Source organism: Pholcus phalangioides, unplaced genomic scaffold (genome assembly GCF_987345545.1).
Source record: "Pholcus phalangioides strain wild (caught in Gottingen) unplaced genomic scaffold, Ppha-v1.0 ptg000015l_1, whole genome shotgun sequence".
Lineage (NCBI taxonomy): Eukaryota > Metazoa > Arthropoda > Arachnida > Araneae > Pholcidae > Pholcus > Pholcus phalangioides.
In genome coordinates this window covers 76,561,578-76,576,988 of record NW_028301608.1, presented here as the reverse complement: position 1 = coordinate 76,576,988, position 15,411 = coordinate 76,561,578, and the positions used below count along the sequence as shown (strand labels likewise).

The 15,411-nt window shown below is 37.3% G+C and overlaps 1 protein-coding gene across 2 annotated transcripts in view; it reads left to right on the top strand.

Moving 5' to 3' along the window:
- The window catches only part of LOC149076713 (uncharacterized), a 39,547-nt gene extending 34,932 nt beyond the window's left edge, over positions 1-4,615 (top strand). For both annotated transcript variants that reach the window (XM_089244340.1, XM_089244339.1), the window contains exons 8-9: positions 1,799-1,930; positions 3,062-4,615. In XM_089244340.1, coding sequence (XP_089100466.1) covers positions 1,799-1,930; positions 3,062-4,269 — 1,340 coding nt within the window. In that variant the 3' untranslated portion in view covers positions 4,270-4,615. The remainder of the gene's footprint in view (positions 1-1,798; positions 1,931-3,061) is intronic.
- The last annotated feature ends 10,796 nt before the right edge of the window (positions 4,616-15,411 follow it).

The window sequence follows — 15,411 nt, the reverse complement described above, 5'->3', positions numbered from 1 at the left end:
ATTTTTATTAGTGAGGTGAGTGATTTTGGAACCCTTAAACACCGAACTTTTGCAGTTTTCTTTTCCTGGGTAGAAGTTGGCGTATCTGTATTTGTTTAGTTTGAATAATTATGAAAATGATGATGATTTCCTTTAAACTTCGCTTTTGTGGTGATGGTATGAGGGATCTATATTTGTGAATTCATTATTCACTATTGGCCGACTAGAATGTTGAAATTGACGTGAGTATTAAAGCATTTTAAAAAGTGTAAATAACTTTCAGAATACAAGTCGCGTATCTAGAAATTTCATATATAGAAAAGGAAATTAGGGGGGGGGGGAATGTTTATTATCTACAAAAATAACGTGAGACTTTTTGCATCTTTATTCCCATATACGTACTATTCATCTTCATGTTTTAGTGCCTAAAAATAATTTCCATCATATTTTCGACGAGTTCTCTCTCTGATACAGATGCTCTATGCTGAGAATTTCTTGGTGAAGGTGCTCTTTTTTGAGTGAGCACCAGTGCTTTCTTTGAATTTGTCGAGATGATCGTGGAGGATGTATGTGATGTGCCACTTGGGCATTCTATTTCTGAAATGTTTTGCTATAATTTCAGGTTGTGGTTTCTTGGTCCTGCGATTACCTAGGAAGCCGTTAAGCGTGAAACAAAGATTTACCGTTTCTTTGTTTAGTCCTTCTTTGGAAATATCTTCCATTCTTTTTTCTTTACTGCGTAATCCGATAAACCATTCTTTTAATCAGATAGGCGGCTTTTTCTCAGCCCAAGATTTCAAGGAAATATTTTATTTTCTGGGTACTACCAAAGGTAGCATGTTTGCCCGGTATGCAAGAGGGCCTAGGTTCGAGTCCCGGCGGAGACAAGATTTTTCTTTCCGAGTTCACCTCAGAATAATATCCAAAAAATAAAATGTTTCCTTGACATTCTTTTAATCTTTGTCACAGAAAACATAGGGACCATTTTGTAGGTGTACTGATCTTTTCAGTACTTTAAATACCGCCAACTTTTTAACCTTTTTTGCATACGTTATTGGATGTTGGTATTTTGAAGTATAAAGACTGTATAAGTAATTTGCGATTACCAGATGATAACATAAGTGGGTCAACTTCTTTTTTGAAACAAGTTAATTAATAAAATATTCAGTTAGATGTTTCACCCCTGCCGAAGTTTGTTTCCCGGTTGTCCATTACACTTGTGTAATGCAGCAAAACACCGCTCTTACAACATGTTCCCGAACAAATGTATAAAACAAATTATGGCTTTCTTTGTTGTAAAATAAATAAATATTCATGTATTATTCAATACATTTGAATTTGTATTTTTTACTGTAAGCGTATAGTGCTGCAGACGAAACTTTCAAGTACCAGGATAGTTAAATCATTGTGCACTAACTTTTTGTTTCGAGGCCTTCATTCGAACTATAATGACCTAACCGAAAATTTTTCATGATAATTATTTCATTTTTCCATAATGTGGTACTGAAAGAGTTAATGCTGCTGATTTCTCATCTAGGGCTGTGACGAACTAATGTGACCAATTTTTATGTATAATGATGGCATTAGTACTTTTTGGAGATCAGTCATGTTGGATAAACAAAATATTCGTACTTTTTTTTTTTAATTATTGTTTGTGTTCTTAAAAAAATTGATTAAATTTATCGATTATCAAACCTTGCTTGGAATAAAATTTGTCTCAATTCAAAAGTATTTAGAACTGTCACGAGACGCTGTTAGAAATTAATTGGTTCTCATGGTTGATGCAAAATGAAAAGACTAATAGATTTTCGTTCGGCAGCATCCAGTGATTCCTGCCGAGGAAGGTGCTCTGAAGACGAGCAAGAAACCACCGATTGCAGCTGTTCCAGAAGCTGCGCTGTCCTCAACGTGTCCACCTGCTGTTCCGATTATATCATCGTATGTAATGCAGGTAAAAACTTACTTTTCGAATGAGGTTTCTAGAACATTTTTCCCCCCGCAAAGTTCAACACAATGATCAGAGTAACATAGACATCTGTTGCTTGGGATAATAAGTAGCGAGACGAAAATTCATAATTACGAAAGAGGGGGTGGGGTGGACAGAAGAGTTCGTGATGCACACTAAGTTCATTCCTTTCCGTAAGATGCAAATCGGGTGGTTCATTAAAAGCTCATTATTGGCTTACTCACTAACGCATAGACATATCAATGTGCTTCACAAACGAAAATAAAATGAGGTAACTAAATTACAGTCGCCCCCCCCCCCGTATTCGCGGTTTTTCTCCCTTTATTGGAAAAGTTTTTTGCGACACTCAGAAATCGTAATTCATGTGTTTTGTTTACAAAATTTGAGTTGTACATGTTTAGGATGGCTCATTTTTGGATTGGCTCTCTAATGACATTACTGTCATCACTAAAACTGTGGCAACTCCCAAGAGAGAAACAGTCACCTCGGGTTATTAACTTTTGGCCGCAATGTTTGCCACAAGTTCACCATGAGTAACATAGCAGGAGGGCTTCGCAAGTTCAAATCAGCGATAAATTATTTTCATGATATAGATCCCTTTATGGTACGTTCTTCACATGTAGAAAAATTGGTAGAGGAATCCTTGTCATCATAGTCCAACATATTTGAGGATAAGAAGAAGAAGAAATGACAATGTTCTTTCAGAAAACATCACCAACAATCGCTGCATCCTCTTTTGCATGAGATCTACTTCTGCGTCACCCTGCTCTTCTCGAGCTGTTCAATAACTATTCAAACGAACTATACAAAAAAAAAAAAAAACCTATGGTTTCGGTTATTCGCGGTCACCCTCGGAACGTAACCCCGCGATTACGGAGAGCCGACTGTATTTACTACTATAAATAGACTATATATTTATTTATTATCAATATATATATATGTACATTAACTATTATAAATAATATACTGTTATTTAATGCATTGATACGTGCAGAGTTTGCAACATGTATGAAAAATTAAATGATAGTTTTACTTCTGCAGATTTTTGTTTTGAATTGGTGATTCCCAATCTTATCAATTTACGTGTCAAATTTTTTTCTACGGTCTACATTACAGTAACCGTTCCAGCTGAACCAGACGAATGGCAAGAGACGATGCTGGAATATTCGACTACGGTGGTTTCTGAAACATCGGCTGCGCGCACCGAAGCAACTAGTCCGGAGGTGTCTCACTCAATTGCTACATCCACGTCATACTCGACATCTCGCACGAGCACTGCAGGTTTTTCCACTTCAATAAAAGAAGTGACAACAACGGATGATGATATCATCGTTCCATCGACATCGGTCAAAACCCAGTGGGACAACTCCATAACATCTTCAGCGCCCCTGACGGCAGGCATTACTACTAGACAAGTGACTGCTTCCGGAGAGCCTTTCACGGAAACGCGAATCAAGACTGAGCTACCAACTACTTCGACGTTGCCACCGAACGCACGAAACGACGAGATGAGTTCGTTTCCATTTTCGCCCTATGCTTCATCCGAAACAGAAGATAGTACGAAACCTATGTCCTCAACTCCTCCTACTAGCGCAGAGGAAAAACGAAGCAGCTTAGCGTTAACGACTTCATCAGATCTGTCGAAGTCTAATGAGATGACGACGACTGTTACACCTTTCGAACACTTCTCTTCTTTCCCGTCGACAACAACACAGGATTCATCCACCACCTCTGGACTTGATGACACTTCTGAAACACGTCTCGTCACATCAACCTCGACAGACGGAATCTCAGCAGAAGTTTCTACGAGGAAAAGCTCTCCCGGTTATACTACGGAAAATAGCGGTGTTATTCTATCGAGTAGTTCGAGCTCAAAAACGTCTTCACCTACGGTCAATCTGCCTAGTATCGATAGTACCACAGCATCATACAGATTAGGCAGTAGCACTCGCGAACTGACTTACCCTCTACCCCTAGATGTTTCGCCGTCTGAATCGACGACCATAAAACAAGGAACGACAGCTGATCTGGAATCGGGACGAGCCGTTTCGCAAAAAGAGGATCACGAAGCCGGATATAGGAACTCCGATTCGAGTCCGAAGTCAGAGTCTTCCGAGATCGAAGCTGGAAATGCTTCGGTTACGGTTGCTGTCGTCACCATGTGTTTAATGATCGGAGCAGCTGCGGCGACAGCAATCTTCTTTTTCAAAAGAAGGAAGCGGAAGCAGAACAAGTTGGCCGAAGATTCCGAAATCAAATATCTATCAGATAACGAGATCGTAGAGTTTTACGAATCGTCTCCGAAGAACTCTTCCAGAAGGTGAAAACACATCTATGAACATGATACTGCATTATAGCCGAAACAAAACTATTATTCTATTGGTATAATTGTTATTCCAGCGCACGTTGATAAACGGTTCGACTGGGAAAACGATACGATAATCGACTCTGTGAAATGAGAAGGGGGAAAAAATCCATTACGAAAAAAAGAACATAACACATTATTTCTCCTCTTCATTGGGCAAGAATAATCCAAGGCGTGAGATGAAAACCGTCTATTTTCGAGTGATGGGGCAGAATTTTTCGGTTGCGCTATCAGTGAAACCAACGAATTCTGTGGAGCAAGCGTAAATTTCATTTTTATATAAAATGATGGTGTGATGAGAAGTATTTTTGTGTCGAATTTTTGTGCCGTGTTTTAAATTTCGTTTCGAATAACGTTTCGTAGTTCTCCCGCTTTAAAAATCAAATAACGTTCAGACCTGACAAAAAAAAAAATGACTGCAGGCTTTGTCATCGATCTGGCGGCAAGATTAAACATGAACACGTCTGTCACCAACCCAAGGGGGATGGGCAGCTATGTCTTTGTAATAAGTCCGTCACGTTATTCTGTGTGCCTGAAGAAAGAAAGAGTTGACGTGTTTCTGCGGTGTATTTGTTAGTGCACTTGCCCGGATTGTAAGAGAACTGTGGAGGAGGAGGAGCTGACTTTTCTTTCCGAGTTCATCCGGACATTTACATCCCGAAAATGCCTTTCCTCGATGAACACGTCTTTAAAACCCCGTTTAAGTGCAATGCCATCCGTTTGATAAACTGATGATCATATAAATGAGGGTATTGCGGGTGTGATCCATCTCGTAAAAACTTACTGAGCATTCACACGTAGAAAGGGTCATAGGGGAACCGTGAATCCTCCAAATTATCAAAACTAAATAATACTATCAAGAAATTAAAAAAAAAAATAAATAAATATATATATATATATATATGTATCGATACACCCTTTTCTATCGATTTCTTTCGATTTTACCCTTTGAGCGGTTTTTAAAATTTTCCTGATCGGCATTATAACTGCCACATTTGAAATTCGAAACCTCCGCAAATTGTCACCTATTATCGAAAAGAATTATTTTTTCCCGATCGCGAGCTGATAACTGCTTTCCCCTTTAACAAGAAAATTTACTCCGCCCATCGCTTTTATTTCCCTGATTATGATACAAAAACACCTGCCATGTGTTGTGGCTTTCCATAGGAAGAGGAAATACTTTTTTTTGGGGGGGGGAAACCTTTTTTTTAATTATTATATTTCTTTACTGAGCTGAAAGAAGGGGGGAGGAGCACAACAATCTATTTTTCTCGATTTTTTGCTTTTCTAGCCTTGAACAAGAGCTGGCAGTTGATTGGTTGGAGGGGAGAGATGGAAAACATGTTTTACGTTAAAAATGCCTTCAACGCGTTTTTAGAAGACGAAATATTTCGGAGTGGTTGTAATAAAGCAGATCAAGTTTGACGAGATATCTCGGTATTGCCGCTGAAAGGGTTAGCCCTTGAAGGTTAGTAACTCAAAACTGCTGCGGAAGCCCCTGCTTCCTCTTTCCATTCCACTAATAACTGTGTCAAAAAAATTGCTTTGTGGAAACTATAGACCCTTTCTTTCAAACCGAGCACAACTCAGGTCTATCACCACCTTTGGGCGATTTACTACCTAGTGAATTGTGCCCGAAGTGTAGCTGTGTGTGTACCTAACAGTCTGAGTACATATGTAGTGTTGTGTTGTGTTTGATTTTTCAGTGCTGCCATCTATATTTCAGAAGGGAAATGAGCGATGTGTTATGATTGAATTACATTTGTACTGTTTATAGATCTGTTGCTCTCTGCGGCGAGACTTTTTAAAGGGGAAATCGGCTCGCATTCGCGCCTTGAAGTTGGGAACCAGAGAAAACCAACTTCACCCGATACCATTGTGGCGACGGGGGTGCTCGAACCCGGGACCTCGCGAGGAAACTATAGACTGCCTGAATAGCTTATTGATGATTCGCAATACAGCGTAAGAAAAGGAAAACTTCTCTCCGAACCCTTCCCACGGATTGATAAATTTCCCTTATCCACATTATCACTGGAAATAATAACGAAATACTCTTAAAAATTGCCACATCTTTTTTTGTCAAGAAGACTTTCATCTAATTTCATGCAGACGATAGTGCTTCAGCCCCCGCCAACTCCGAGAACAATCAACCGATCAAGAAAAGAAGTAATCATTTTCTATTATTTATACTATACGCATATTTTTATACCACCCCCCAAGGGTATTATATATATTTCGAACACCTATTTCTTTCTGTTATCAAAATGAGAGCAAAAGCCAGGTTTTACGACAAACAACAACGGACTTACTATGTATCCCCCCTTACTTACATATGCAGTAGAACTTATCATGTTGGTCTGGCAGGTTCGGAAGGGCCACCCCTTATCAGACGCGGGGCCAAAGATGCATGTTTTTATCACAGAATATACAAGAATACTAAAAATATCTACTTAAAAGAATTTATACATCTGAATGAAAGAAACTCGATGAATAGAGAACTGAAGGGAATTTTTCAAATTGGTGAAAGAAATAATTCTAAATAATAATAATAATAATAGATCTGAGAACTAATTAAAATTTAGAACTGATAAATTAAAAATTGGAAATAATTGAAAGACTCGCAGAATTAATGAAAGTAAAAAATCCCAGAATTGATGGAGATTCACAATTGATGAACGTAACAATTGCAGAATTGATGAAATTTTCAAATCAGTTGGAGCTCAGAAATCTTGTTTACTACAAAAAATTTTATTTATGTGTATTTTCACTTCTATTACCGTGAGTGCGGGGATCTCACCTGCCTCTTTTTTTGGAGGGCGGCTCTGGTTCGTGGGAAATGAAAAACATGCATGAGCGGGCCAAAAACGCAACCCAGTATCTGGGTTTCTCATTACCGAAATAAGGGGTTTTAAGGAGCCGAGATATCTCGTAATTGCCGAAATACAAAGCACCAAGTTAGGAGAAATATCTCGTCAATGCTGCTGAGAGGGTTGAAGAAAACGCGCGTCACTGGTGAAAACTGGGGCTGCCGTCATCGACCTATTGCGACGGTAAAGCTCACTCGTTTATCGGAAATCACTCGTTCCATTAAAAAAAAACCTGACGGGAGCATATATTAATTAGTGTTAGCACTGAATGATCTGCTTTTCTCTCCATGACCCCAATATTTTTTCTTCATTAGATTGCAAACGGTCAATTTAAATTACGAGTAGAGATCATAAAAAGTACAATTCATGAAATGGCACGAATTCTGAGCCTGATCTCGTTGATTCGACGGTTGAAATGGCCAAACGACACGCGCATCGAACAAACAAAACCTCTTTTACGATGTGCGATAGTTTGTCCGAGAAGAAGCCATTTCTTTTCATTTCATTTTCCGAGTTCTATCTTTGGGTATTGTTCTCGCGGATTGTTTCCCGTTATCTGGGTTGAACCAGTTATTGGTAGACGCTGAAAACAATATCTCGACTACAGAAAACCATTTATTTGGATCGAAATTTCGAACTCTTTTAGGAAATCGAAAGAGAACTAATGCCTTTGGGAATTTATAATCTGTTGCTTTAGATTTGATGCTGCCGCTCTTTTCAAAGAGCAACTGTTTTTTTATTTTAACCTATTCTAAAAAAAAGTTAAAAAAAAAAAAAAACACGCTCATACATACAGCACATCTTTTTTTTGTTCGTAAATTGCGATTATTTTTGACTCGTTTGGCAAGTTCTGTGGCTACAACTCCATAAAAAATAATAATGAATCATAGTGAAAGAAAAACGGAATTCAGATCGGACCAAGAGACTGATATTATCGTTATTCATATACCGTAAATTGAGAAATAACAATATTTTAATAACAAAGTGCGGCATAAGAATTCAGTTGTTTTTTGTTATGGAAATCATTTGTTTTTGCATCTTCTGATTGCGATCCTATGGACTCCTTAGCAGATTCAGACAAGGTGGTCGAGAAGTCCTCACCTGTTTCTAAAAAAAATATTAAAAAAAACAAACGCCGAAGACAGAAACAAACGGCGTAAAGAATTCGAAAGAGAAGGTTTCGAAGTCTGTCCTATTTACTACTTATCTAGTTGCGTACTTTTAGTGGCGCGGAGGATGCCAAGCCTATATAGTGTTTCTTGCCATGTTATTTGTAACATGGATGTTACAAGAAATGGAAGTGAGGATGCGAGTAAAATGAATGGAAGTAAAAAATAATAATTGATTTTGTTTTTCTTTTACAATTTATTGATTTTATTTCTGTTGAGCGCTGTTGCCACTAAACGTTTTCATTGAAATTCTGTGGATTTTTTCACATCGGTACTTGCATTAAGTTCTTGGTGGTCTCTGATTTGGAAAAAAGAGCTGTTAAAAATAGAGGCATATTAAAAGAGAGGGAGTTTACGTTTTTTTTATTTTTTTCATGTTTCTTTCATTCTTTGTAATATCCATGTTGAAAATAACGTGGAAGGAAATTGAATTAGACTTGATATTCCCCTAAAAGTTCGTTTTCTTTCTGAAGCCTTCTCCTTCAAATTCTTCTAGCCGTTTGTCTCTATCTTTAAAACAACTTTTTTTAAAATATATATATTTTTTGAAACAGTTCAGGACTTCTAAACCACCTTGTATATATACCGAGTTTGATCGAATTTCCAAAGGAGGTGGCAGGCATTACCCGCGATCACGCAAGTTGATTGCGGCGCAATTTGCGTAGTTCCTCGCGACATTCGTTTACTGTAAGTCGAGACTAATTGAAAGCGTACCATTCATGTCCGTCATTGAAAACTGGGAAGCTCGCACAATTGCTTGAAAAGACCGGCATCAGGGATCCTTGGTTCTCCTCGTCGCACAATCCGAACTTTCATTTTCTTCCAGTAATTTTTATACTTTCGATTCCCCAAAAGATTCTTCTCCAGAAAAATATTTGTATTCGAGGCATAAGAGATTATAGCGTATGTGCATATCCACGTGCACATGCATGTATGCGTGTAGAGACGCTGCGGAAGGCAGAGAATCGATGACGGTGGTCATAGTGATGAAGCACAATGACGAGAGCAGGCCTACATCGACGAGTAGATATAACTCTAATACGTGCGTCGCAAGTTAATATTCTGACATATTCCGAAGCCATTCTCGGAATTTTCCGGAAATATTTCAAGGAAGTTACTTTTCCTCCTTTCTCTTCTTTTTAAGGAAAAGTGAGGCGGGGCAGGTGAATATTTTTCCTTCTTTAGAAAAAGCTTCGAAATGTAGACTTGGAAAGTGCTGGCATTTTATTTATTTATTTCTTTTATAATGAATGGAGGAAGGTAGGAAATCCGCAGGAAAAAACAAAGCGAATTTGCGGGCAAGTGTCGAAGTATACTATTTGCTACGTGTTTATGAGACTTCGGACTAATTTTGATTGAAGCCCAGGTTTTTCTGCACCTTTATGTATCAAAGGGTGCAGCGATGCATGTATAATTTTTCGTTAGGGCAGTGGGCACAGATGTTCTAATTTGTTGTCAAAAAATGAAAAAATTCTACTCACTAATTTTAATGTACTTCCAAAAATTCTATTCTATACACTTCCAAAATTTCAACAAAGATATAATTTCAAGATGCATCGTTGATACTCCAACTGTATATCATTTAAATTTCCCGACAAAAGCCTGTACGTAATTGGGTTAAAGGCATTTCACTTCCGACATGGAGTGGATGAAACAGATAGCAGCACTTCTGGATCACGAAGACGCATAACTTCGACCAGTGTTTGCCGGAAATATAATTTTGAACAGTAATTTCACTCCATTCCAAATTTTTGAGGGGTATTTTTGTAAAAGATAGGTATGTCTTCCTTCGGGTGAATGAGAAATAACTAATAAAAAAAATTACCTAATTGAAGTAGTATTTTCACTCTACAATGAAATTTGGAAGAGTAAAATTGAATTTTGATGCGTATTGGTGAACACTGACTTCGACATCATAAATACGTTGGGGCAACGCATATTAACACATTACGTGGTAGTAAATGGCCTCCATGGCGACGCGTCTGGAGTAGTGTACGGGGGGGGGGGGAGAACTGACGAAAAATGGAAGAGCGCGTGTCAAAAAATTAAATTAATAATGCCGAAGTATTCCGATGATAAATGCAAGCAGAACCGATGAAATGCGTATGTTTAGCATGCATTCCCGTAAAGACAAATCCAATACGGGAATTAATATAAAGTTCGTGTACAACACGGAAGAAAACATTTCGATTACATATCAGGAAATATGTATGGACGTTCACAACGTGAAGATTAACCCCCCCATAATACCTGGGTCACCCGAACTTGATTCGGGCAACTGAAAAATACAATATTTGTGATTATAGACAATTCTTTTTCTTGTGATGAGAAAAATTTGTTTTTCTTTTCACCTTAAAGGTCACATTGATATAATGTACGAAATTAAACAAAAATAATAATAATAAATAAATAAATAATTCCATTTTTAATGAATTTTTCCAAAACATATTCCACAGTTAAGGGGTTGAACGTTGTATTTTTGTGTAACTGGATCGCCACAAGCTGAAAAATTTCTAACGGGACTTCAGCATAACATCAATGGTGTGCACTGTGGAACTCTACGGCTTGATTACATTCTACAGTATTATTTTCCTTTTGAACGCAAACAGCTCTCTGGTCTATCGCTTCGTAAAAATTAAACATTTTACAAACCACATCCGACGGTACTAGGTTCCAGTTTTTCGATGTATCTGTATTGTATACACAGTAAGCTATCGTTCGATGTATCTACGTTCGTTTCTGTCAAATAAGTAATACGAGTGTGATTGAACTCTTTCGCTCTTGAAATATAAAATTTGATTGATCCCGTCAGTAGCGCAAAGCCTAAAGGAAATCATAATTAAGAACTAAGATTGAAATAATTCCCCCCTCTGCTTTGCATGCGACCGATGCGTTTGCTTGAATTTCTCTGGCGCTCAAGCAATCTCGTTACGATTAATTTTAAAAGGCAAGAATGGACGCGATGTCTTCTAGTTCGGAAGTCTCTCTTTTCGTCGATATCTCGCGCTCGCAATTTATTTTCGCGAAGAAATTTACGATCCCTCTAGGAATCCGGATGAAAAATGCGCGGCCGGAGAGAGGGTGGATTGGAATTCCAAGGAATCAAAACAAAAGACATGATTTAGGAAAGGAATGCGGAGACACAAACACAGCGAAAAATGACTTCTGAAATAAACGAATTAGATAACAAGTTTCTCTTTTCCTCAGTACCGAGGTTTTCGACCAAGAAAAGATGAATGTAACCTCTGGGGAATGCCCCTAGCTCAAAGCCTAAGCATTCTTAAGTTCAGTGGTACTTGCTCGCTTAACTTGCGTACTTTGGTTTTCGAGGTCAAAGTCGAGTGAGAACTATGCTGGACAAAAGAAAAGAATAAAAAAAACAAATGTTTTTTCTATAACAGATATTGGCGATTTATCGAGTTGACTTCACCTCTCGATTGAATTAGTACACATTATTATGGAAGTGCATACATATATGCTTAGGGGCCATTCAAGTATTACGTAAGCAGATTTTTAGCCCCCCCCCTTGTCAGCAAAAGTCAGCAAAACACTGACCCCCTCCCCCCTCTTGTCATCAAAAGTCAGCAAATCCGGAAACTCCCCCCCCCCCGATGCTGACGTAATACTTGAATGACCCCCTTATTAATTTTCATTCATTTATTTGTTGAGAAGTAACGAGTCTTTGACCCGAACAGGACAGTATTTGCTCGAGATTCGAGAAACGAATAATTGAAATAGGTACGTAGTTTCATTGAAGTGAAACTTCCGTAGGCACAGTGCGGCGAGTTTGTTTCATCGAAAAATGAAACGTTTCCATCACCACATCTACAACACGAGTCTTAGATAACGAATCGTTGCAGCAAATGGGATGAGTCAAGTCCTCATCCTTAATCGCACGTGCGTCGATGAGAGTGAGTTCGATCCCAGGGCACGGAATACCGAAGAAAAAAAAACCAATTCTAATTGTTCCGGCCATCTTTAATTTTTCATTCTATTTTCAGACTATTTACGCGCATATGTCACGGTTCCTAAATTTCCCTAAATAATCTTTTATACCAGCGATTATGCATAATACCTAAGCATCGGTGGTGAATTTGATTAAATACTGAAAAACTTATCACCGGTGATTATATATAATACCCAAGCGTCGTTGGTAAAAATGATAAATCCCTCGAAATTTGCCGGCTATTATGAAGAATCACAATTTCGTGTAGTTGGTATATGATAAGTCGGTCCTATAGCCTCGATAAAATTTATTGTACAGATGACCGTACTTATGAGACAGAGTCTGAACCGGATATAATGAACTCCGATTTAACAAATTTCTCCAAACATCCTCGAAGTAACTCCTGTAATTAACTCCTATTTGACGAATTGCGAAATCAGACCTCAATAACGAACTCCCATCAAACAAATTTTACGATCCCACCCTGATATAATGATATCTCATTTAATAAATTTTACCGATTCACGGTGTAACGAACTTCAATTTAACATATTTTTTGATTCATCGGATTTTTACAGGTTTTTGTGCGTATACAAACAGGCCTCAATATAACAAACTCCTATTTCACGAACTTTACAGTCGAACCTCGATATAGCGAACATCTATTTTACGATTGTACCCCGATATAATGAACTCTCACTTAATAGCCTTGACTATAACCGACGATACTTGGGTATTACGTGTAATCACCAATAAAAGTTATAATGTTTTTTAGCATTTATAAAATTTACCGACGACACCTGGACATTATGCATAATCGCCAGTAAAAGTGATGATTTTACAAGTACGGCCATTCGCGATAAGTCGAACTCCGATAACTCGAGTGCCTGTTTAAGTCAATGTTTTGACTCAGCCCCATTCAGTCATTGAAACCGAGTGAATGAATGAATTCCGAAGAGCTTTTTCCGCATTTTAATGTTAAAATTTTCCATTTACTCGAAGTTTTCAACCTTTAACTCGCAGTTTTCGAGGATGAGAGAAATTTAAAAAAAAAGAATTTATCAGTGGAATTTATTTAGCATTTATCAATGGAATTTAAATAAAAATAAATAAACAAATAATTTTATTGATTTTACCAGTAGGTCCTTCAATGAGTGGCAACTCGTTGTTGCTACTTTCTACAGTCATATTTACAAAATATACAATGCATTGGTAATATAATGAAGCACATATGTTGGTGTCAGAACAATTAGTATAAGGCAAGGGAACAAATGAATGAATGATAAGGACACAGAATAAACATGATCCTAATCATTGTGACGTTATGACCCCTCCATTCTGACGATCTCCCAGCAGTACGAGGGAGAAGAGAAACAGAAACAGACCCAAGGGTATGTGAAGGAAAGAGACGCTTGGTTTGAGGAGAGCGACTTTCGGGACCTTAAGGAGAAGGTCATGGACTTGGATAGTTCGAGAAAAATAATGAATACATTAATCGATTCAAGTTGTACGTATCATTATAACTATACCATGTGTTACTCAACAGAATACAATATTTTATGATTTTAAACTTTTCGTCTCTCGTGACTTTCTGTCTCAATTACTACGAAACAATATAAAGACAAATAATAATAGGTAACATACATATTAAACGGACAAAAAGCAAGTAATAAAAGAAGAAAAAATTAATAACAATAGAAATATATGGAATTCAGTCCAAACAGAGCGAGCGTAGGCGAATACACGTCAAAGATAAATAGATATATTGAGTATACGTTATCAGTGATCGAAAGTAATTGTACTGTATTAACGGGACCTGAAGAGAGATTTAAATATTTGGATTTGGGATTAGAGTAAAAAGGGCAGTGAAAAATTACATAATTTCAATCCTCAAATACCAAAAGGTTGCAATATGTACAATTGCTGATGGAATCTGTAGAAAATTTTTTGCCATTATAACGAAAATTGATGTCCGATTAAATTTGAGTTGGGCAAAATCCTTTTGACTGAGATATGAAAAAGGAGGAAAAAGTATTCTTATATCCGAAAAGTTGTTTTTATATCTTTATAGTGAGAAAAATTTTTACTATTTACAATACGGGAGAAATCAGTTTGGTACTCTGGTTTTTTATATTCTCGATAATCAGTGGAAGATTTTACAAGACTTACAAGATTTTGTTGAACTCAAATAAAACCAAAGCAATCTCTGTCAAGAATCTTTTTGACTTGTAATGCCCAATTATTTTTATTATTAGTGGACGAATTACAAGATTGAAATAGTTGGTCATAACGTATTCTTGTCAAACGGGATTGTTTCATTTCAAGCAAACGTATCCAGAATTTTAAAATATATTTTTTAAACGAAACACTGAAGCTTGGGTGGCCAAGTTCAGCTCTCAGAGCGTACCCAGGGGTATTTCTAGAAACTATCAATAGCCTCTTAGAGCGAAAATACTAAATATTTGATCCATGTTATCAATATATTGTAATACCCAAATGGGAGATGCATACGAGGTTGTTGAAAGCAAAATGGAATCAAAAAGTTTTAAAGCCGTGACCAAGGAATTATTATGAGCTCCTCCAAGTATTTTTATTACTGGTTGTATTGCTGTTTTGGACATCGTCAGAAAGTGTAAGTATGCTGTATAAAATTTTCCGGAACTTGAAATTGGGACCCTCAAGTACATGTAAGTCGAAGTGGTAGTTAGTTGTTGACCCCTAAAATACCATTCATCATATTTTGACAATTTACCTGATTTTTTGAATACAATAACTTGAGTTTTATTAATATAAAGGCCAATCAAAAAATTGTCGCAAAAACCATGGAGTATATCTATTTTTCTTTGCAAGTTTTTTAGGGAATCTGATAAAATTAGGGCATCATCCGCGTACAGAATTGCATGTATACCAGTGGTATGATTTATAAAAACTGGTGAAATACACTAGAGGAATTTAGATGGCCTGTGAGTTCTTTAATAAAAATAGAGAAAAGTGAAGGAGATAAAATTTCACCCTGCAAAAACCCCTTTAGTAATATTTATTGCAGCAGTTAGCCCATCGCGGGTTCTGATTCCCACTTTTGCCTTAGCATACATGTCGGAGAGTATCTTGACAAGTTT